The sequence below is a fragment of the Chinchilla lanigera genome, unplaced genomic scaffold, assembly GCF_000276665.1.
Source record: "Chinchilla lanigera isolate Chin_1 unplaced genomic scaffold, ChiLan1.0 scaffold00059, whole genome shotgun sequence".
NCBI classification, from domain to species: Eukaryota; Metazoa; Chordata; class Mammalia; order Rodentia; family Chinchillidae; genus Chinchilla; species Chinchilla lanigera.
In genome coordinates, this window is record NW_004955460.1 from 7,279,750 (window position 1) to 7,305,004 (window position 25,255).

The following is a 25,255-nucleotide window of genomic DNA, read 5'->3' on the forward strand; positions in this document are numbered from 1 at the left end:
CGCATCCCTTCTGGAGCAGCCACTCCGCCCCACCCCATGAGGGTGAAGAGGGGCTCACACAAAGCTCCCCTAAACTGGACACTGCAGTCATATTCAGCTGCCCACCCCGCCCCGTTGCACTGAGCCAGGGTGAGCACAAGCTGTGTCCTGGACACACTGCCAGGTAGACAGCTGGGCACTGGGCAATACCCAAAAACCTAATGGGATCGAAGCTCCATGCGCCCAAGGAGGGACAGGAGGCGGAAGCAAAGCAAGTGCAAAAGTGATCAGGGCCAAGCCTCAGAGCAAGGACTGGCCCTCCCCGGGGAGTAGCTGAGGTTTGTGTAATGCTCTGTGTGGCCAGGACCTTGACCACTGCAGGTGTTAGGGAAGTTGCATTCCACCTGCAAAGCGCCCCTTGTGTGAAAATTAAAGATGGTACCAGGTGTGGTGACATACGCCTGTAATCCCAGCACTCTTGGGAGACTGAGGCAGGAGGACTGTCATGAGTTCGAGGCCAGCCTGGGCTACATAGTGAGCTCAAGGCCAGCCTGAACTAAATAGCGAGACCTTGTCTCAAAAAACAACAATCAAAAAGTTAAGCATGGGGGCTGGGGATTTAGCTCAGTGGCACAGCACCTGCCTGGCAAGGGCAAGGTCATGAGTTCAATTCCTGGTACCGGAAAAAAAAAACAACAAAAAAGGTAAGCATGGCTCAGTACTTGTGCTTGATCATGCTGAAAGCTTCCCATATCTTCTGCCTGGGACATTTTAACCTGGCTATACCAAAGCTCTGGGAACCCCTCCTGCGGTTGTCTTGCCCTGTGCAGCCTCCCCTGCCTTCCTGGGACCAGGCCAGGCCCTGGGTGTCCAGCAAAGATTAACAAGAAGCTCTACCACCCAGGGACTCATCGCTTCTCATTGCCAGGGGACAGGTTCTCTTTGGTCATGGAAGCTGCTAGTACCAGGGAGGCCCTGACATGGGACATCAGAAGTAAGCAGCCACATACCCCCTCTAGAGAGACATGGAGACAGCTGAGTCGGGCTTGATTTCCACTCTGGGATGTGCGCTTGTACTGAGGCCAAAGGAATGTGTCTCTTCAGCTGGGTTAACGTCTGGAGTCCTCCATGTACGGAAGTGAACCTCACATCCTGGCTGGCACAGTTCTCCCTGACAAGGACCCCAGGGACCGAAGGCTTGAAGGTGGGAAACTGTCTCACATCAGTCAGTGCTTTTTGCACAAGAGATCCTTAAGCAGTGAAAGAGATTGTTCCAGTCCGGCGGAGGAAGAAACTGAGGCAGAAGGAAGGACAAACTTGCTGCTTCTCATCAGAGAGCTGGAGAGCAAACCCAGTCTGTCGTTTCGTCCCCCACACGAGGGTTCTGTGCCTGCCGCTGCTGCGCAGAAACCCGTGTCAAGGTCGTGGCTCTCAAAACATCTTTGATTTCTTAGGATCCAAAGCTGGTAATCTGGCTCCAGGCACCCAGACCTCTGCAGCCAGGAAGGAAGTGCCGGCGCGGGGCGGTGCTGCCCCCTGGTGCCCGCGGGGAGTCCTCACACTCGCTCCCCTTCTGCAGCCGTGCTCCACCCCGCAGAGGGCTGGGATTACAGCCCATCCTATGGCCACGCCACGTTTATCCATTTGTCCTGTGATGGGCACTTGATCCGCTCTGCCACTGGCTAATGTGGACGGCACTGCCGTGGACACAAGTGAACACGTGTGTCTAGCGCCTGCCCGGATCCTTGTCACTGATGTGTACAAACACCCGGGGGTGGAACTGCTGGGTGATACAGAGTCCATTTATATTTTGAGGCACCCCGAAACTGTTACTGCTGCCTTTATGCTCAGTCTTCACATTTTGAGTCTGTTTTCTTTTTAACACTCTTAAACCACTCCTCTACGTAAATGTAAAGCGGTTTGGGATGGGCTGTCATCCCAGCACTCTGGGAGGCTGAGGCAGGACAGCAAGTGTGAGCTCCAATTGGGCAATTTAGTGATTTGGCAAGGACTTGTTAAAATTTTTTTTAAATGGCTGGGGATGTAGCTCAGTGTGAAGGCCCTGGGCTCAAACCCAGTACCAAACCAAAAAAGTCCCTTGGTGTTTGAGCCATACCAAGATGAAATGTCCTGGACCCATAGAGCCCAGGAAAGCCCTCCCGGCCCTGGTGAGGGATGCTACTACCTCCTGTCCTGAGGGTCACTGGCCATGAAGTTGAAGGACAGGTGAACGGTCAGAGGGCTGGGGGTGAGACCCAGGCAGTGGGCAGGGAGGGTCCCGTCTCACTGGGTCTCAGGGCAGGGGGCCCTGAGGGTCCAGGCATGCGTTTGCAGATGGAGCTCTGCCTTTCCTGAGCTGTCAGGAAGGCATGCAGGTGCTGACCACATCCAGGTCCTGGCGAGCGTGAGGCCTCGCTGCGGGCCCCAGCATGCCGGTGCCTGCCTCACTCAGAGGCTGTGGCTCCTGGAGGGTCAGGAGCAAGAGCACCTAGACTCTTCCCCAGGTCCTCACTGCAACCCTCACGGCACTCAGAGAAAGCCCAGTGAGATGAACAAATGAAAAGCTGAACGAATGAATGGGGCCTGCTCTGCACGATGGAAGGAAGTGACCCCAGCTCCTACCGTCAGCCCTGCCACTGATGTCATCTAACCGATCTGCAGGATTTATTGGGACCTACGGGGCCAGGCCTAGGGGCCCCCTTAAATTCATTTAAAGGAAAATGTGGGCACAACAGCATGAACTGTGGGCCAGTGTACAAAATACAAGCTATATAAACATGAACACCTAAATATGCTATGTACTTAGAGGTACCGCATCAGAGAGGTGCTCCCGGTGCTGCACACCTGTATCCCAGCACTCTGGCAGGCTGAGGTAGGACAACCCCAAGTTTCTAGACCAGCCTGGACAACTTAAGTGACTTAGCGAGCTCCTATCACAAAATAAAAACAAAAAAAAGGAAAGGGCTAGGGATGTTGCTCAGTACCAAAAATAGTAAATACATTTTAAAAATTGAATTTCATCATGAGTTTGTTTTTAGGAAATATACATGGCAAATATCTACTATAAGGGGCATCAGGGCTGCAGGAATTAAAAAAATGATCCAGGAAGAGTATGTTTGGATACCACTGGGGAGCAGCTGTGAAGGGCGACACCAAGCGATAGGCAGGCTGGGCAGTGGGCGGGGCCAAGAGGTGGAAGCTCTTGAGGACCCAGGTCCAAAGGTGGGGAAGAGGGGCGCAGGCGGAAGCTGGACAGGCAGAGCCACATGACGGCCACCTGCAAGGCTGGGCAGAAGGGCTGGCTGTGGTCTGCAGGTTGGGGTGCAGCCTGACTCCTGCAGTCTCAGTGACCCTGTCTGTAGAACCCTGCACACTAGGGCTGTCACAGTGCTCCCCAGGGGCTGTTCCAGTGCAGAGGCCCATGGGTAAAGAGACTGCAAGGATGTACGCCTGGAGCCGAGAGCCAGGGATCCAGCCTGAGAGACATCTGGCCTGTGTGCAGAGCGGGAGGGGACAAAGCATCTGCGTCATGTATCCCAGGGGCCTCGGCAGAGGCTGACTGGGACTGTCCATGCAGATATGCAAGCCTGAGAAACTACCCCTACTTGTGGCAAGACATGCCCAGAAATGCTCCACGGTAGCATCCCGAGACTGGGCTCAGCGCTACGGACACAGCTCTCGCATGGATGGCAGTTAACCACTGTGATCATAGGATACTAAAGTAGCCCTACAGAGAGGTCCATGTGCCAAGGGACTGAGTCCTCCTAGTAGTGACATGCGGGAACCACCCTGGAAGCAGATTTTCCAGCCTCGGCTAAAGTCTTTACCGCAGCCGCTGGCCAGAACCACCCAGCTACTCTGCCCAGTTCATCTGCAGAGCTGAGAAATGCTGTCCGTTTTACTGAGCTTTAAATGTTATTTTCTAGGACTGGAGGAATCTGCAATGCAATGGGTGTTATATAACCACACAATTTGAGTCTGCTCTTGCTTACAGACGGGTTTAAAATGGCCATGTCACTGAATGCCCACGAGCCCTGGGAATTTCTGTGGACTCTAGGTATTTTGCACACAGCCTGACACTCAGGGCTGCATTTTTCTGATTTTGTTCGTGTCCCTCCGATTTCCAAGTGGGCTCTCCTCCTTTCCTTGACAAACAGCTGTTGCTCCAAGGGTAAATGCATCTGGCTGGACAAGTCATGGGTTCTTGCAGTACAAGCTGGAGATGCTGGTTCCCTCTAGGATGTAACCGCTAAGCAGGCCCGACCTGCCCGTGCAGTGAAGGTGGAAGGTGACCTTGCCTCGGTGGCCCGCTCCAAGTTCCACACAGCTGCCTGTGAGCAGCAAGGTCTAAGCAGGCACCGAGGCGGCAGAGGTTTTGGTGAGAGAATCCCAATCTGAGTAGCTGGAACCTCCTGGTTCCTTGGCCAGCAGCTCCAAGGCCAAGGATTTCATTTTGGTGTCTGAATGAAAGAATTGGGTTCCTGCAGTGTTGATGACATTGGTTATTTTCCAGTAGAACATGAGAAGCTACAGATTTCTATAATCATATTATGGGATCTACCCTGGGGGTGCAGTGGGGTGGTAGCTCCCTTCGTTCTAAGCAGACAAAATATATTCCCAGGCCTCTGGAGAGCAGGTTGACAGGCGGCGGGGGGTTCGCATTAACACTCAGGGGCCACGCCAGGGTGCCTGTTACTTCACCCACAATTTGCCAAGTTGCTTAAATCACTGGCCTAGCCAAGACACAGGCCTTTTCTGTGCCCACAGAGGAGTAGAACATGTATTTAAATATGAAAGAGACCAGTAAGTCTACACAACAGAATTAAATGAGGGAAAAAGGTTGTCTTTGCCAAAACAATTTACTTGGGTATGCACTTCGTGAGCCAGAGGCAGCCTTCACCCAACAGGGGACGCTGCACCCTGCACTTACGCGTAAGCCTCCCATGCGGACAGCTGCTCCTTGCAACACCCCTACGGGTCAGGGAGCTTGGCAAGGTCCACTTCAAAGGCGGCAAGGAGAAAATCCAAGTAGGTTGGCACTGGCTAATCCCCTGCACCAGCCCCCCCACCTAGTCCTCATCCTCACAGAGCAATGCTCTTAGTAGCGGCAACTACATTGCTTCCCACCCCCAAAGATGGCGAAGCGGTTCTGCACTCCACGTCCATGAACACTGCACCGGAAGCAGGTTCTGTAGGGCCAGTGTGGTTCCAGGCTACACCCCTCCCTGGCCTGGCACGGAGCACCCTTCCCCTTGACTCTCCTCAGCTGGCTGGCTGGGCCCAGCACCCCTCAGGGTGAATGTGCAGGCCAAGAAAAGTCCCCGCTCTTCTCACAAAGCTCTGAAAGGTTTCTGATGAAAACAGGAAACTGCCGGCCCCGTTCTGCAGCTGAAGATGGATTCCCAAAGATGGGAGCCGAGTCTGCTGCATAAGCAGCAGCGTTTCTATCCACGACAAAGGGCATAACCATCTCAGCATTCTCTAAAACATTTTCTCATTTCCATGGGCCGCCCTACTGCAAAACACAGCTCACTTACTAACTCCAAAATGCCACCTAACTCTATGTATAAAGAAGCAGGTCCTGGCTTGTGGCTCCAGGCGCTCTTCTGAAAAAGGAAGCGTGTCCTGTGGCCCAGCAGAACCACCACGGCCCTGCCCCTGCGGAGGAGGGAGTCCCGAGGCCCGGGGACCCTTACGGGCACGGTCACAACTGGAATACGAACCCTGAACCAGCAGAGGAGGGACGGGCTCTACCTTCGAGCTGAGGAAACAAACCCAGAAAAAAAGAGGAATGGAGCTGGAACCAGAACCCACACAGCGCCTGAGCCCCTCAGGGAGTACAGGGGCTCCCACTCCCAAGTTGTTCACGAGAAAGAACTTCAGTCTATTGGAGAGGCAAACTCTTCTTTCAAACCTCATAGGACACCACAGAGGCTTCAGCTGGCCCTTCCTCAGGGGACGCAGCAGCCACTGAGTACTGACTGTTACCAGCTGTGGCCCACAGCACCGGAGGCGAGCTAGCAATCCACTGGGGCCTGGGGAGCGAGCCCTTTAATTCCCTCCTCAGAGCTGTCTTACAGTATTCATGGCAGCATTGCAGCACTCTTCCATATGAACCTTTATGAAGACGCACAGCTATGACACACACTGGGAGATACGTGGCGAAGGAAGCAGGATCAGGTTTGGAGACACAGGCCCAGGTGACCTCCAAGGCAGTGCTTGTGTCTTGCTGCACTTGCACAGATCCAGCTTTGTTTTCTCAACTGACTTCCGTTCCTGCCTCAGTTTCCCCAAGAGGATAAAACATGTGAAAGGTACACCAGGTCACAATGTTTAGGTGGTAATGTGACATCTAGCTCAAGAATTCAAATGGCAAGTCTGTATCTTTTCCGCTTTCAAGGTTATAATCTGAGCTACACAGAAATGAGTGCGTAAATAATTTATTATCAACAGACCCTGTTAAATGTGGATCTGATAAGGAAATAATTTAATTCCATTCCACTAGGTGGCAATAAAACTCTACTATCAGGTGACCAAGCACTTCAACAGGATTGGTGCTAAACACCAATTGGCCAATCCCACTTGATTAGCAGCAAGAAAATCACAGAAATCCACAGGCCATACAGAAGAATAGCCCTCGGTGTGTGAGAAAACCCTGTAGTCAACAGTCAGGAGATGTAGTAACATCACAAGGACCTTCCCCCAGGTTCTGGTACAGCCCTGTGCACAACGTGGGTAAGGCTTATGGGAACCTTCACTTGGATGCAAGAATAAAGGTATCTTAGCAATACATAATACACAATATTAAAATGGAATTTTTCCCGGAAGCAGCAGTACCTCCCCAGTGAGGCAGACCGTCGATACAAACTTTTTCATTTTGCCTCTCCAAATTCAGAATCTTTTTGACTAGGGGCTGTTAACTCAATCTCTCCTAACACAGGAACCAAAGAACCCTGAAAATATCAAACCAAAAAATCCTTGCTGTTGTCATTCTTGAACCCTGACCTTAGCCTTCCTACTTCTGGTAGGTCTCGAACACTCTGCTGTAGTAAACACAAGCTCCCACTGCAGTTTGTTTTTAAAGAGCCATACTGTTGTCCAGAAGCAGGTACCATTTTAAGACTAACAGAACTCCCATGGCAATTTTTAACCAGTGATAGCCATAATGGTATTTTGAATGTATTATGAGATCTACTTTTAAAAGTTACCTGGGGACAATTTTTAGGTGAAGTCAAGATTCTGTTAGAGTAATTTTCCTAATACATTTTAAAATTCAGATCTAAATATCTTTGGAAGGCAATACTTTCAAGCATACTGTTTTTTGAAAATCCTTTAGCCTCTGAATTAAAAGCATTAGTTAATTACAACAAACATTCATTTACTTCTTCCTAGGTCATTAATTTAAAAAGTAAACAGACATGGTAAAACACTTTCACCTCAGTGAAATTACACCACCCTCTTCCCTGTTCAAAAAGTGTCAGCCCCCAGGAACTTGGGGGTACACCTACTATGAGTAAGCTGGAAATCAGCCTCAGCTTATTTTATGTGTTAGTGAGACAGTGACAGTTACAGATGTAGACTCTCTGGAGACTGCACATACGCAATCTCCATGAGACTGACACATAGAGATGCCACTGTGGAGGCGGCAAATTCAAACCGGGAAGTTTTTCCTAAAACATGTTCTACTCTCGTGCATTGCTGTGGAATACTCAGGACTCTGCACTCTATTACATCACAACATTGTTTATTATGTGAATTTTTTACAATACAAACAAAAATACAGAAATGCAATATATGGATACAGCTAAATGCAGAATGGTGACTTTTTCTTCTCAGGAGGCCATGATGTCCACTTCTAGTAAAATAAAGAGACTGTGTATAGGTAGAAACAGGTTGGTCGTTAGCTTCACGATTTGCCTAGAAATGATCTATAAATGCATTTCCCCCCTGCTACTTACCATAAAGTGTAAAAAGGGAGTTAAAGGAAAGTTTCCTTGTTGGTTTCTACCATATGAAAGATGCTATATTCTATTTTAGCAGGGCCAATACATGGAAAATATCTAAATTAAATGTTATTACAAAAATGAAGCAGTAATGAGATTCTGGCTAAAGAGAGCACTAAATGAGAATAATATATACTTAAAAGAATCCAAAACAAACAAACAAACAAAAAGGTTGTTATAAAAAAGCTCTAGGTGCACTGTAAGCATATAGGTTTTTTTTCCATGTGTACTTTTAAACAATGGAAGTGTCAAAAAATAGGGTCAACTGTGTTAGACTAAATTACATTATTGTATAGGCTGCACTGAATGGAACCTCTGTATTATAATTATCATAGAGAAGCATAGTTTGTATCATATTATGGCAATTTATCCTCAATGAAAACCTTCCAGAGTCCTTTTATTTTGGAATATCCTGTAAACAATCAAACCACCAGAACATGATTGTACAACAGTAAAATGTTCTCTTGCATTAAATTGAAGACATCTGTTTAATAATAATAAAAAAAAGAAGAAAATGTAGAAAGGTACTTAGAGCTGTTATTTTCTAAGTACACAACACCCTAGACAATTCAAGGCATCTTAATTCCATCAAGAACAACAAAAAAATAATTTTTGTCATGCTGTTAAATCCATCATTATGGATTTAAAAACTGGTGCAAATTGGTCAAACGGATCCAACAAACACTGATGTCCAAGCTGGCGAATTGGCAACTAATATGTAACTGGTGGTCAAGAGAGAGTTTAAAAGATCTTTCCTTTCTTCTTGTTCTTTTCCAAGGTTCTAAAATGATGAAAGGAAAACAATTCAGATGAGCACAAGGGAGCAACATGAAAGACAATACACAGTAGCAGTAGCTGAGCCCACTGACAGGCTCACTGTTCAAACACCACCTTTTCATTTACAAAATTAGAAGATTTAGAAGTAAATAGTAAGGCAGTGTCGGCCTACAGAAGTATTTCCTTACACAAACAGCTGACAAAATTAAAGGATAAGCAGGCTAAGGGAAAAAAAAAAAAAAAAAGAACACAAGCAAATGGTAAAATTTCCTTACTCATTTCTTCCCAAAATGAAATAACACAAATTGAAAACGACCAACTAACAGTGCCTTCTGCCCCTACTGCCCCTTGCTGTCACATGCATACCTTCTCCTCTTGAGGCAAAAAGTTAACAGAAGGACAGTGTGACAGAAGAGCTGTCTAGCTTGAAAGTGCTGGGCTGCAAGGGGTACACCACAGAATCTTTACAGGGATCCAAGTCTCCAGTTTTAAATGGGATGATAAGCAAAGAAAACCAGGGCACAAATAGTACTGCATCAGTATCAATTAAGAGTGAGGAACTGATTAGCTCCCTCTTTAAGATATCTTAAGGATATCCTTAAAGAAAGAATACAATTAAAATACTACCCTAAATGTAAGAATGGTCTCTGTAGTAGTGTCATTCAAATTTTGCACATTAAAAACTGAAAACTGCGTTTGTGTTCAACCCCTGGGGGAGGAGGAGAGAAATCAATTATGCTGAGTTAAAGAGAATGCTATGAAGCTGTTAAATTGCAATTATAAAGATTAGTCATGGAAAATGTACTGAAATAATACTGTCACAGTATAGAACACATGACTCCATCCACAAAGCATTCGCCCATGAAAACACTGTGCTAGGAATGCATAATCAGTGATGGCTTTTTAAATGTTATGTTGTTAAAATAAATAGGGTCGCAATTCATTAATATATGTATCTCTTAAGAATCTGACAATAGTTACCTCGAAGAGTTCTGTTGCTCTAAAATACGCTGCTGAGCTTCCCAATTTGCTTTCTCTTCCTCAAACTGACGACGTTTTTCCTCTAATTCTTTGTGCTGTGCTTCCAAATTCTTTTTCATTTGCTCATGGCGCCGCTGGAGCTAAATCACAGCACAATGTATAAAACAGAACGTTTAAGAAACCAGGAGCAGAAGAATGATTCATCCCGGGATCACACATGGGAGTATGGCTGTTGGGTCATTCTGCTACAGGTGCGTGGTACCACCTGGGAAGCGTTCAGCTGAGTTTCTCCTGCTGCAGGACCTGGCACCCAGAGGACTACTGACCCAAGACAATCATCTTGACAAACAGGGCAAGAAGTGCAACAATCTCATCCTCATGAGGCACTTTATAAAGGACACTTATTATTGTTTGCTCCCAAATATGATGGAAGTTGAGCAGAAAAACACACACTGCTTCCACTGTTCAGATGAGGAAACAGTTGTAGAATTTAAGTGGCTTGTCCAAGATCACGAGCCAGAAAGTGGCAATGCAGGATGTGAACCTAAGTCTCCTAATTCAAAGCTGAAAAAGTGGAAATTGGGAAAGAAAGCATTTCTTGCGCAACTACAGAATCCTGCACCGCATCCAAACGTACTGAACTAAACTCTCTGGGTGTTAAGCCTGCATTTTCCGCAAGCCCCAGTGACTCTAACACAGCCGCTCCTTCCTATTCTGAGATTTAATGCTGTAAGAAACTGTTGGCTGAGAGGTGGGAAACACCAAGGTCACTACAGACTCTAAGGGATTATTAGTCGAATCATTTCATTAAGGCACTAGTCAATCTATTTCTCAAGAAAACAGCTGACAAATAAGAAAGATTAAATCCCATTGTATCAAATACCCAAGGTCTATTCAAACTCTTCAGTTGTCCAGGAACTATGTTCTACTGAAGATTTATCAGTGAGTTAGCATCTTGAATTTGGGTTATACTATATATAGAGATATAATCTGCATATATATACATATATAGATATAGATACATACACATACATACATATATATATTACAAACAAGTAATTATCTTTGGTGTAAACAATCTCTAAGTAAAAGTACAGGTCCTAATCATCTAGCCTCAAGAAGTCCTCGGGGTCAGACACGCTTTTGAGTTCATGGCACATTTTCCATGGCTGTTTAGGTTCTATAAGTGGAAAGCAGGATGGTGTCCCTATCTTAACAGTGAGCTAAAGAGATAACTGGGTTGAAACGCTGGCTTACGACTATGCACTACTGACCAAGGTAATGTACCCTCCCTCTCAGCTACCTGGGAAGGAGGGCAGTGATGTGGACAGAACGACAACCACATGCGAGATGCTTAGCAACGTGCCTGACACACTGTGCTACTAGGTATCAGAGGCTGTGCCCCCAGATTATTTCTAACAGAATGGATTTGAGATAACTTGTATTAAACAAGGATAAACAAGGTTCTTCAGTTACATGCTTGTTTCTTTATAGACACATAAATACTAAGCTGTGCCCTAAACTTATCACCACAAGGCTGTTAGTGAGCACATCCTGGCTGAGGTTCGGTGAAACAAGAGGTGGGCTGTGGGCAGGGAACGGGACGAGCAGACAGGAGGCGGCCCGGGCCTCTCCTAGGTCCACCTTTCCACCCAGCCTCTCACACTGTCTTTGCCATTCTCGTGACCGAGGCCAGTCCTGAAGGGCTCTGCGGCTACAGTTCCAGTTATTTATTCCTAACACGAACTCTCAGGAACTGGTCCTAAGCCATGTCTATGCCAAATGTAAGTTAAGCCATTTCTAGATTTCCAATAGAATCTTAGCTGTAGAAGCAAATCAGTCAGCTCTTCGCATTATTATTAACTAGTGAGGGAGTAAAGACTCAAAGTGGTAGATTCAAGTAACAGGCTGATGAGTAAAAACAATAAACTTAATCTCCAAATTACCACCTTAATGCTTGTAATTATTCACAGCCTAGAAGCACTGTCTGCCCAGTGCCAAGGAGGGTGCCAGTCCTGCAGGGCACACCACTTTTAAACCAAGAGGACTTATTCCTCACCCCTGATAAATTAAGCTCAGGACAAAGGTGACAATGGCATTTTTAAAAGATCTTATAGGAGCCCAACAATGAAAGAGAAGTTATGCAGAATAAAAACATTTCCTCAAGATGACTGAATAAAGTTTTTACTCCATACACTGTTTCTCCTCAGGGAATGTAAGTTCTTTTGTTATGCTGCCTGTCAAAAAAGGTTTTAGTTATAGTAATCACAAGAGCAATGAGCTCAACTAAAGGATCTGAATTTTCTTTTAGTATATTTAAATGTCAGTAGAGCCACATAAAACAGGGATCTCCTTAAATTTTATCATGAAAGACTGGTTAAAATATTTCCTATGGCTGTTAAGTTACACAGTGAAATCACTGGGCTTCGGATCCAAGTTGGGCTTCCCTGCAGTTCTATCCTCAGACCTCAATGCGAACAGCTGCCCCAGGGAGTCCGACCTGAGCGCGTCCTTTGCTCCATCTTTTCTTTCTGGTTGCCCACGTCATAGAGAGCATTGCCAGGGCTTTCTGATCCATACGCCTCACCGGCCTTGCTGGTTAGTGGGTTCCCAGACACACCCGCCGGGAGGCTGCTGCCGCCCTCACCAACCTGAGAACTCCACACCGGGCGGAACGGCCTGCCTGCCCTACCAGCAGCACGTCCCCCCGCCGCCTCCTAGTCCGAGCCCTGAGTTCAGTTAGGGTTGTTTCCTGTTTCACCCACATAAAATAAGGCTGGGCAATGACAGTCACCTATTTTAAATTTGTATATCCCCATAAAACTCACTTTATTAATTCATTTATAAGAAATGGCTTATAATTTTATTTTTCATAACTCAACAGTTTTTCATAGCTCATTATAACTGACCAGTAATTCTTACTGTGTCCAAGCCCCTTCATATCTAAGTATATTTTATAATAAACACAGTGCTTTTATTTCTCCGTTTTATTACATTAGCACATTAATTTTGAAAAAAATGCATGTAGAAAGATTACACTACCTATAAATTTGATCAAAGAGCTGATCTCCGAAAGAGGACTAGGAGGTAAAATATCAGAACGATTACCTCAGCTTCAGAGTCCTTCAGCTTTTGAACTTTTTCTTTGACCTTCATCTCAAACACCTGCTCCATCTCCATCTCCATCTTCTTCATCTTGGCTACATGCTCCCTTCTTTCTTCTTCCATCTGTGCCAGAGGGCTCCTGGTGGGAACATTAAGAATAACCGCTAGCTGGGCATGGTGCTGCGTGATTGTAATCCCACCACTCTGGGAGGCCCAAGTAGGAGAATGCTAAGTTTGAGCCAAGCCTGGGCAACTTACTGAGATTCGGTATCAAAATAAAAAAATAAAAGTGCTGACAGTGAGCCAGGATGGATGGCATTCAACTGTAAGCCTAGCACTCTGGGAGGCTGAGGTAGGAGGATGCCAAGTTTTAAATATTTATATCATTTTAAGTGACAGAGAACAGAGATTCTAAGTTTTATATAAATGGGTCATAAATTCTTCAGAAACTCTTTTATAAACATATTTGTAACAAAGAATTTCCTTCCATGAGGTTTCGTATTTAACTTTGAATCTCTAGTAAATTATTATGAAAAAAGACCCAAGATAAACAAGGTAACTGTTAGAAAATGTTCTCCTAACCCAGTGTACATCAACTATAATGATGATACATAAAGCTAGTATTGGGGGTGCACACTTGTAATCCTAGCACTCTGGGAGGCTAGACAGGAAGATCGTATCTTTGAGTCCAGCCTGAGCAATTTAGTGACTTAGCAAGACCTTATTTCAAAATACTTTCACAGAATGGAAATCTAGAAAAATTTATTTAATGTTATGCTTTCTTGAAATAAAAATTTTAAATTGTCAAAAAAGAAATTAGATAAATATAAGTAATTTTAGTTTTACTAAAACTGCATGCATTGTAATCTTTTCTAAGACTACTGATGTTATAACTATATTTAACTACAAAATTACAACTTATGTTGGTAACTGAACTGGCATGCTGAAAATCACTACCAGTCAATACCTAGAACACTACTTAGGTGTACAGGATATTTCTAGGCCTCTTACAACTTTACTGCTCTTGAAAAGTTGTTTCATGTAACTCAAATATACCAGCATCAAGCTTTAAATATGTTCAGTGATTTAAAAACACACACACGAGATAAAAACAACCAATTATGTTAGTACTCATTTTTGAAATGTAAGGAAATAGACATTACACATAATTAAAAGTAGTTCACTCATACTGACATTGAAGTCCACTGGCTTTCCGATGACTTCAAAATTTTCTTGACAAATATCCATAGGTGAGTTTTATGTTAAAACCAGTACATTAAAGACTAAGAGAATCACAAAGAGCCGGTGCCCTACTATGCTCCTGGGGCAGAAAGAAAAGTGGGCTCCGCATCACCGGCACAATCTAAAAAGAGGCAGGTCCTGCTGGGAATTTGGTGATAAATTTTTCTCAGTGAAGAAGAACAGCCAGGCATGGTAGAGCACACCTGTAATCCCAGCACTCAGGAGGCTAAGGCAGGAGAAATGCTTTGAGTCTGAGATGAGCCTGGGCTACATGGTGAGTTTAAGGTCAGCCTGAACTACATAGAGAAACCCTGTATCCCGTAAAAAGAAAAAGAAGAAGAAGAAGAAGACGAAGACGAAGAAGACGAAGAAGACGAAGATGAAGAAGATGAAGAAGAAGACGAAGACGAAGAAGAAGAAGAAGAAGAAGAAGAAGAAGAAGCAGCAGCAGAATAAAGATGTGATGTATTGTTGTGAGCAAGATAGTTTTAGTTAGTAAAATTAGAATAAAATGTTATTTAACTCAAGGATACTTCTTTAGCAAAAGAAAACAATTCTAATACTATACAAACCTGAAGTATTTTTACCCTAAACAAGTACAATTATAAATTCTGAAAATGAAACTAAACCAGGATATTAACCTAGCACAAGAGCCAAGCAAGACCAAGGAAATAAGTCTCCAAATGCAAGATCATCATCTCATTAAACATTAACAAGATCCTTAATACATTAGGGATGTATTAATGTATTAATACATTCCTGATGTTAATGGCTGTTGCTTCCAACATAGGGGGGCCTCTGGCCTTTTGAGCAGAGTGCTGGCAACTGCCTAAAACAGCACTTTGTGTATGTATGGGTGTGTGGAGTGTGTGTGTGCGTTTCTCCAGTGAGAGGGCCCAAAGGTTTGTTAAGATTTTCAAAGATTCTCTAACTCCATGATTCACTCAATCTTCTAAAATACCCTCTTAGGCTCTAAAGAATACGCTAATGACTATTTTTGATTGATAGTCTTATAACTGAAGATACACTTTAAGCAATTTTGATTATCCAGCAATACAGCTGGGATTTAAAAACAAATTTCAAGGTAACAAACTTAGTAAATAAGCCACTTGCAATAGCACATGCCTGCAACCCCGCTACTCAGGAGGTTAAGGCAAAAAGGCTCAGGAGTTTAAAGCTGACCCAAGTGATTTAGCAAGACTATCTCAAAAAATAAACAGCTAGGGATGCAGCTCAGTGCAAGGCCCTGGGTTCAACTCACAGAACAACGAACAAAACACACATATTTAAATACATGCAAAATTAGACTTTAGAGAAAACTTGTGATTGTTTTAAAAATTTAATGTGTATTCCTACTTATAATAACCTATGTATAAAATACTGATTTTACTCTATTCTTGGGAGGGAACAGGCAATTCATATAAAGAATGCATAGTAATTTGTCATGAAAAGAGTACCTACCACCTTTCCAAGAGTAAACCTTGTCACCTAAATTATTATTTCAATGACTCTTGGGGGAAAACAAGACACTGCAGAGAAACATGACAATGTTGTTTTGGAATCTGCTTTTAAATTTAAAATTTAAATATTAAAAATCTCTGCAGAGTAAAACTGCTTATGTCTTTGGAAAAGCAACCGTTATAGGCCTTTGACTTAACACTCAAACACTAAAAACCACGAAAAAGGAGAACGTATAACTTTCACAAATAATTGAGGTACATGCTGTCAAGTCAGAAGTTCATGGTAAATTTTGATAAAGCTATTTTATTTCCCAAATTCTGTTAGTAATCATGATTCCATATTATTACAAAAGTAAACAGGGTGTGCAATTATCTTGACAGCCTGTCCAACGTTTTACATCTATTAAATATGTGCACTTTCAAAAGAAATTTGCACTATTTGACATTTGAGATACTTTTTTTAGCCTTGTAAAAATACTTGACTCCTGACCAAATGAACTGCTCTTCAAGTAATAGGAGGAAATATTTACATACACCTAAACCAGATTTTTGGAAGCTTCTCATTAGAAAAAAAAAAGACTTCAAATCTCTTTAATTTTAAATTAATTAGCACTCCACTTTCAATATCTTTAACAAAGTGATATTTTAAAAACTGTAAGACAAAACTGAGCTTCCAGTGCAGAAAACACAGGAAAAAAGATCACTTTTTTCTCATGACATTTACTATTTTTTTCCCCCAAGAAAAAATTTTATTAGACAACTGGAAAAACCATTTAAGTTATACTACTGCCTGTCTGCTTTTTATTGGGAAATTCTTCCCCCAACAGATATGCTAAAAGGTTATAAACCTAAACTTGTCAGAGAAATTAACAGCAACTTAGTAAATCACATAAAAAGTCTGGTAAAAGGCAAAGAAGAAAAAAGCCTGTAACATAACCTGCATATCAAAATGAAATCTCCAAATAATGTAACGATTTCTTCTAGGGTTCTCTTTGTAGAGTATAATTCTACTACCCTTTCATGTATCCAGTGACAGAAGCACGGAAGGGCCACCTGAGCTGGGCTTTGCGAGGTTCTACCTGACCCGTGTGTCGGTTATCTGTGCACATGGTCCGTTCTGAAGAGCACACTAAGCAGAAAGACCATCTGTGCCAATGCTTAGAGAGGTACTGGGTATTTAAACAAGTTGCAGTTTTTACACAAAAATGTGCAGAGGAATTTCATTTAAAGATACTTCAAGCCAGTCACGGTGGCGCATGCCTGTAATCAGCACTTAGGAGGCTAAGATACGAGGCCTGCTGCAAAGTTCAAGGCCAGCCTGGGCTATAGTGAGTTCTGGCGCAGCCTGAATTATACAGAGACATCCTGTCTCAAAAAAACAAAAAAACAAACAAATAAAAAACAGAGATTTTAAGGACTAACAAAACTTCCCGAAAAGTTTGGGAAAGAATAGTTATCAATAATATTTTACTTTGCCAAGTGAGAGCATTAAAATCAAACATGGACAAGACAGAATTCCAAAAACTATCATTGTATTTTTTTTATGAGAGGAATGTGAACAAAGAGTTAAAAGAGACATAACTGAATAAATTTAGTGTTTTGGAAAAACATAATTTTTAGAAAAAAAAAATTTTTTTTTTGGCTTTTTGAGACAGGGTCTAGCTATGCAGCCCAGGCTGGCCTTGAGTTTACTTTGTAGCCCAGGCTGGTCTCGAACTCACAACGATCCTCCTGCCTCAGCCTCCCAAGTGCTGGGATTATAGGTGTGCACCACCATGCCCGGCCAGGAAATTTTTTTAAAATGTGTTTTCAGAATGAGTTCTCCTTATGCTCCCTGGGCTGGTCTTGAGCTCCTGGGCGCCATCACTTCTGCTTCAGCCTACACCTGGTGATTTTCAGAAAACTGTCCCTCTCTTTAGAGGAAAATTTTGTCATGTATCAAGCATTCTGAGGATCAGCTTTTGGAAGCTGTAACTTTCCATCATTTCTAAGAACTTGGCTACTTAAAAAGCTTTCCCAGATGAAAGGTGGAGAAGGTTACAGAAAATGGAAAAATCAAACCAAAGGAATGCGGCTGGGGATTTAGCTCAGAGGCACTGCGCCTGCCTGGCAAGCACAAGGTTGTGAGTTTGATTCCCGGTACCGGAAAAAAAACAAAATAAAAAATAAAACAAACCAAAGGGGTAATAAGAGGGTACCTGGTCTGGAGCAGAATGTCAACAATGTTAATTGGTGCAATGACAGACAATAGTTCAGAAAAAGTCATCAATCAAATGTGATTTTAAGAAAAAAGATACAAGAAGATCACAGAAGGAAGAAGTAAACAAAACTATGAAGCAGATTAGCAAAAACACATCAGTTCTACCCTTGCTAGGGATCACAAGACCTGAATTTGCACCCAGCCACCTCTGGTCCGCTTTCCTTTACAACCCTTGCTCAGTCCTTTTAGACATGGAGGTTCCTTTCTCTGACTTCCAGCCAGACTACCTCCCTCCACACAGAACTGTAGAAGACACCTTCTTCTTTAAGTCAAGAAGGCAGCCACACTAAGTATTTTTATTTTTATTTCATGGCCAGTACATTCTGCAGTCTGACTCAGAAAATTAAATATACATTCATCTACTTACTATTCAATGTCTAATTTTTAAAAATAAGTTCAGCGTGTATTCTACACCAAAGTGAGATTCATACTTTACGAACTGTGTATTACCTATAAAGGTTAATTTACTTATAATACAAACTTTGAGTAAGTTTACATACACACATACCCACCCCCACACATACTGTGAATATATGTGAATATTCAAATATACATGTGTGCATGTGCAGAAGTATTAAGGGCAGTAAAAAGACAGGTGCATAGGCAATCAATAGGTAAACAAATGACATTATTATCAGTTTTGTTTTTCTCAAATTGCCCACAGATGGTATGTCCTACACTTAGATACCACATACATCATGTCCTTTCAAAGGGACCAAATTGACTAGTTTAGTGGTTTTAAAACTGGGGATCTACATGAAATCCTTCAAGTTATTCAAGCATGGGGAGTTTTAAAAGAACCGACTTTTAGAAGCTCAATTTTCAGACAAATTCTTGCCTACAGTTACTGCCTGCACATTCCCAGGTCACACAGCCCTTCTCTCGCCTGGCAGAACACAACCCTGTCCTCTCCCCCACTGCACACTCAAGGCATCTTCTTCAGTGACAAGTGTGCTGTGCTGGGGATCCAGAAGGCATCTCAGCCTCCCAGTACCGAAATGTTCATATTCTGGGCAAAACGTGGTTTTAGATGTTAAAAGCATGGTGTTTAGGACCAGTGGGGCAGGGGCTCCTCTGAGCTCAGCTACACAGTAGAGCGAGGTGGTGAGGTAACTGCAATTTTCTTTTTTAAATGACTCTGCCCCTTCTACTCCAGGATCCTCTCCACATCAACCTTGCTGTCCCTGGTACAATTCCCAAGGGACACACTGCTGTGGAGGGAGAGTCTGTCAGAGGAATACAGGGCATCAGGGAGAAGCCTGAAGTCACATTGCGTACAGGTGTGTACCACCACGCCCTGCTCACACACCTCCATAGTACAGCATTAGTCTCTCTTTTTAACAGGCATGTACCTAGCTATAAATAAAAGTATCTTACATGAGCTAAAGCATCACCAATTACTAATACTGATTTTTAAAAAAAATTTACAATGTTTTTAAAACTGCTAACATTTTCAGGACAACCTAAGGTCCAACCAATGGATAAACTTCCAAGTGACTTCTTTCAAGTTATTATGTGCTAGTTAATGATTCAATAAAAAGCTAATTTATCAGATCACAACAAATGCCTATTTCTTCAATCAGAGCCATTCCCTTGTTGCTCTTATCTTTTAAAACATTTATTTTCTACTTGTTATTAACATAAAGTACTATGCTAGCTCCTGGGGCAATTTGCTTTTTAACAGTACGAACTTCTTTATCGACATAGGCAAAGTTTAGACATGACTCTTATTAAGAGACACATTTTCAAAATAAAGAGAGATACATTTCCAATAGGGTTCTTCTTGCATTGTTTTTGTTTTAAACTTGGCTCACATTTTAACTCAAGTTAAACCTACAAAGCAGAGTTTTATACAAAATATGCTGAATAAATTTTAATGATAGTCTTTAAGTTTTATTATTTTTCCCTGAACTACTTTACCTGAACCTAACAGCAGGAATACCCCAACTGCACAATTTTAAAAGCTTTATGTCTGAAATGTAAGAACAACTAATTTATCTCTGGAAAAGAACACGTTTAAATTTTAAAATTGAGCAAGTAAGTGTACACATTTATGAAAAATATATACTGGTAGTACATTTGTCTTTAAATATGTTATAGTATTATTGGCTTTGTGTATGTTTTTCTTTTAAATAGTTACAAAATCCTCAAGTTAAGGAAAATGCATTTAGAGGAGATTAGGATTTTATGAACCATATTTCATTATGACCCTTGTATTTCTGTGCAAAATAAAGTTGTTCAATCCCAATTTTTCTAAGAAGAGAAGTCATTTAGTGAATTTTACCTCAAATTAAATTTTATATTTAAAACAGAAAAATGGGACAGTTTTCTATGCCATTAGAAGGAGTGCTGACTGCTGTAAAACACTGTTAGTTTAAGAAATTATTTATTTCCTATTTATATAGATAGTCCTTCAGGATTCTTTTCTAATAGTAGATAATACCCAATTACAAATGTAAATTATTTAAAATGGTTTTCATTATAGTTCTGGTATTCAACAATTTCACATAAAGGAAAAACCAGGGCACAGGCATACCCCAAGAACGCTACCAACTTTCTCACATGTCTTTTTTTTTTTCTTAAAGGTATTTTCACATAGTTTTTCACTGTGTAGTCCAGGCTGGTCCTGAAACCATGGCAAACCTCCTGCCTCGGCCTCTCAAGTGCTAGGGTTACAGGCGTGTACCACCACGCCCCGCTCACACACCTCCTTTGCTGCCGTCAGAAACCAGCCTAACTCGAGATAGCAGCTGAGCAGGCAGTGCTTCAGGCCCAGTAGGCACCCGTTCTCACAACCAGCAGAAGCAGTGCAGACACCTAAGTCCTCCTTGGGAACACACGGCATGGACAGAGGCAGAACATGGCTGTATGCATCTAACCACTCCTTTCGTTTGGTCCTATCCCTGTTTCTACATAATCTTGGTGAAAACTACTCAAAAATCATTTGTTTAAAAAAGCTTCTACTAAAGGCAGAATCGGTATGTTTACTTTTATTAAACAGGATACAGGATACTAACTTCAATGTAAAGTGGGGCTTAAGAGATCTTGGTAATAACTACTATCTTTCCTCAGAAAAATGTACTTGCTAAAAGGACTATCTGATTCCTAACTGGAATTCTACTGTATGTGCAGTGTGTGGATTAGAACGGCAATGGTAAATGAGCAGAAGAGAATGAATAGCTTTTATAGTTAAAGAACAAGACAAAAAAAAAAACAAAACAAACCAACCCAGTAATATGTAGATGCCAAAACAAGCTTACCAAAATAGTTTTCTACTGCTGTGCATAGAGAACATTACCCAAATTCTGTAATGAGTAACAAGGAGGAATCTGATGAAAATGACCGTACAGCGCCTGCCCGCGGGAGCACTGCCCGACCTGGAGGAGGACCCGCGTGCTTACTTGGTGAGCTGCCCTTTGTTCTTGTTGTTGTCCACTCCGTTGTAAGTGACAGCTGCCAGCTTTCTGCTCCTGTAGTTCTCATAGTGCACGTTGTTGGTGACATCTTTCAAGTCCTGCATGTGCGTCCTGTCATAAAGAGCAAGAGGTTCCTTCTATTAAAGTAGCTTTGGTGTCGAATCAAAGCTTTACCGAAACAAGAAGTTTAGACTTAAATTTACATCCACGTGAGATTTCATGAGCCATAAGTCACTCAATTACTAAAAGACATAATTTCTACAAGAGTGTTTTCCTTTATAGTATATACCTGTATTTCATTTTATTAAAGGGAGACTTGATTCTCTACCACTGAAGTTCATATGATCTGTAAGAAACTGCTTTTCCTTAAGCATTTACGAAGGAAATAAGATCACAATTTTTAGTAGGTTAATATGAAGGGACAATTCAGCTCACATACTAAATTGTTTTCCATCTGAAAAATCTTAATACAGTATCAATTTCTGTTTATTCAAACTGTCCAACAAATGTGCCATTGTGATTAAACAAAATGCTGCTTCCAGCATTTCCATATATAGAATCAGTACACAGGGGGTCAGCTACACAATTCATGTGAGATGATTCTCTGGTTCCTCAATGGCGGGAGATGCTGAAGGGGGCGTGAGCTGGCCTTTTACCAGGGCAGTGTTCTTTACCTCTACAGCTAAAGAAACCGCTGTGGTGGGAAAGCAAGGCGCAGCGTGAAAACGACACTTGCTTACTGCTGACAGGCATCCCCACCTGGAGGCCTGAGAGCAAGGGAGACCAGCAGACTAGGTATGTTCGCATGGGCACGAGGCGGTTCACTTGGCTTCCCGCCTGTCTCCTTAAGCATTTCCCACGCCCTGGCCCCTCCCCAGGGGCCTTGCTGCCTGTCTCCTCTGTCAGCAGGCAGGCTTCCTCGTTGGGGAGACTGGTTCTGTCCATGGTGTCCCAGCACATAACAATACGCCACTCACCAGTGCTGCCGTGTGCACCGTTTAACACACAGAGTCCTGCTTTTGACTCACAAGCTAACCTTTCCTTCCATCGTTTCTCCACACTTTTCACCTTTTCCAAAAACAAGAGTCTTTCCCACTTTCCAGGCCTATTTCGGTATTTAATCTTCACATGAAGTGTGAGGGTACAGAGACCAGTGCCCCTTTATACCTCTAGCCATTTAACCTATTTTGTGTTTTGCTGATGACTTAACTTTGGAAAAAGAACACAAATTATCTCCATGCAGTACTTACTTCATTGCTAGAATGAAGACACCAATTTAAATTAGCTATACTTACAAAAGCAAAAAGCAAAGCTGTCCAACTGTGACTTTATTAGGGCAAAAAGCCTTAGGCTACCTCCTCACTGTTCAGACTTACCTTATCAACATATTTCTTAGAATTGTAAAATCACAATGTTCACCATTTTCAACTGTAAGAAAAAAATTCACATATATTATTGCAAGTAAACCCAGCCTTCTCAAAGAAAATTTCATAGGCTCTTGGGGGTGAAAGAGTGTCTGGAACTGCTCAGATCAATTTTTCATTAAAGCTTGATACTATTTTAGTGCTCAAGGGAATGACAGATAATTGCACAACAGTGCTACTTTATTACAGGTACAACTTCAGTGATAGTTTCATAAACCTACCAAATGAGCTCTGTGGAAGGAAACAATTTTGAAAATTTTAAAGGGGAAAGCATGTATTTTTTCATTATTGGCAGAAAATATATTTATTCTATAATAAAATATATTTTAAAAACTCAGTAGTGTAGGTAAGGGGAGAAATCATTTTATATAAGAGATGACCCTCTCACCCCCCAAAAAAGGCACGCAAGAACTGTAAGATTCTTCATTTTTAAAAAATGTATCAATAGGAACATTACTTGGGAGCTGGGGAGAGGAGGAGCAGAACAAACTAGAGACAGAAAGCAAACTCTCCAGGGCAGACTTCTAAGAGCCAGTTAAGTTCTAAAGCCTCAGGCCTGCAAGGACAGGCTCCTAGGTAGGACACAGCTGGGCACAAAGGACAGGGTTACTGGTGGGGAAAGTCACGGAGAAGAGCAGCAACTTGGAACGAGACCTTAAAAATTACAGAACTGTTCAAAATAATACCAACAAATAATTAAAACAACCATGACTTCAACTCGCAAGATTAAATATTAGGTTAAGTCAATATGATAAATTTGAGAAAGCACATCTACTTCAAAGAGGACTTCTAAGGGGTTGGTGTTACACCTAAGATTTAACTGGTATTTAAAATTCTTTACAAAACTAGTAAAGAAGATCTCTTAATAATATTTTTATTGTAGCACTTAATAACAATTTTTATTGTAGCAGCTGAGGCAGGAGGATTGCCATGAGTTCGAGAAGAGCCTGTGCTACATAGTGAATTCAAGGCTACTCTCAACTACATAGCAAGATCCTGTGTCCAAAAGAAAGGGGCTGGAGATATAGCTCAGCAGCACAAGCACTTGCCTGCCTAAACAAAATAAAAAAAATGTTTTACTCTAAAGATATGACACCAAAACATGACTTCTGTCTTGAGGAAAGAGATGGTAAATGTTTTAACTGGGCTCATAAACATTTCCCATCATTTCTGAGAGCCTCTGACCCATTTGAAACTCAGATGAAAGTTTCTCCAAACTCCTCCATATCAAAGGGTTCATTTAGCTCCCTTGGAAGGCATTTTAAGACCAGGTTATAAACAACAAAAACAACTCCTGAATTAAGTATGTTTTCAAACAAACCAAACCAAACCGGAAACTGACTTGATGGAGTAGGGACAGAGCATTGAGCAGGGACAGGCTGACTTCTAATGTACCACAGCTTTAGGATTTAATACATACTTGCCCAACTTAGTAGGATGTGAGGTCTGCAGAACAGGATTGTACTTATAAGGAAAATGAGATGAAAGGAAAATGAAATTAGAGCTACCCTTGAAAATCTAGAGTAATCCAAAGAGTACGCACATTGTACCACTTAATATAAACATAAATGTTTAAATACAGCTGTAAGATCTTAGAAGAAGTCATTCATTGAAGAAAACCTTACCTTCAGCCACACCCCATGGGTACTGCCTTCCTCTGACCCTTTTGCCATTAACTTCAATGATAGTGTTGCTACCCACCACAGCAAGAGGTAAGCGGTCCTAGAAAATAAAGTATTCTGGCTCACATATACCTCTTAGTCCTCACAGCTCAAGAATAATACAGAAGAGACATCAGTTGAAAGAATAAGAAAGATTACTTTGTTTCTACATTCACTGTTATAGGCCAGTCAACAAGTATTTAGTAAATTGCCATAACATAGTATTTACTAAAATGCCATTACCACCCAGGTAAGCAATGGTAAGTAATATTTTCTCTGAAATTTTAAGAATACTAAGACACATGCTGGTCAAATTATCTGCTAAAAAATCACATCAAAAAGCTGAGGTGGAAGGGGTAAAAAATATCCTGGCATTTAGACGGGGAAAGCCTGCTGACCATAAACCAACCTTAATAATACCAGAAGCAGGGAATATCAGATTCGCTAAACTCTGGCTGTGGAGACTTCAGAGTCAAGTGATATTTGTGTTTGCCCCGACTCAATCGAGCAAAACCCTTCAGGATTCATACAGCTCCCAGAAATGTACATGCAGTTGTTTCATAAACCTCAGAAATACTTCACTGGTCAGACATAAATGTTTCTTAATTCTAAAATAACTGGATTTGCTTAAACAATGCCATCACTTACTATACCGCTTTTAGGGCTGTGCATGGTGGTGCACTCTGTGGCTGAGCTGAGGACTGTCACATGAAGGACAACCTAAACTACGTGGCCAAACCCTGCCTCAAAAAAAACAATCAACCAACCAACCACGCAAATAGAAACCCGCAAAACAAAAACCCAAATAGACAGGATCTGGCAAAAAAAAAAACATGTATGCACACTTCAGTCTGTCATACTAATAAATGTCTGGAAGCTAATGGCAGCACTTTCAGCACCTTTTGTAATTGTAAGAGACCAAAAGTAACTTACATTAATCTCATGAT

At 42.2% G+C, this 25,255-nt stretch overlaps 1 protein-coding gene across 3 annotated transcripts in view; it reads right to left on the reverse strand.

Annotated features, from left to right (window-relative positions):
* Positions 1–7,702: 7,702 nt before the first annotated feature.
* The window catches only part of Sept7 (septin 7), an 87,296-nt gene continuing 69,743 nt past the window's right edge, over positions 7,703–25,255 (reverse strand). For all 3 annotated transcript variants that reach the window (XM_005397770.2, XM_013521220.1, XM_005397771.2), the window contains exons 9-14: positions 24,273–24,369; positions 22,600–22,651; positions 21,209–21,334; positions 12,849–12,984; positions 9,741–9,880; positions 7,703–8,763 (exon numbers count right to left, since the gene is read on the reverse strand). In XM_005397770.2, coding sequence (XP_005397827.1) covers positions 8,724–8,763; positions 9,741–9,880; positions 12,849–12,984; positions 21,209–21,334; positions 22,600–22,651; positions 24,273–24,369 — 591 coding nt within the window. In that variant the 3' untranslated portion in view covers positions 7,703–8,723. The remainder of the gene's footprint in view (positions 8,764–9,740; positions 9,881–12,848; positions 12,985–21,208; positions 21,335–22,599; positions 22,652–24,272; positions 24,370–25,255) is intronic.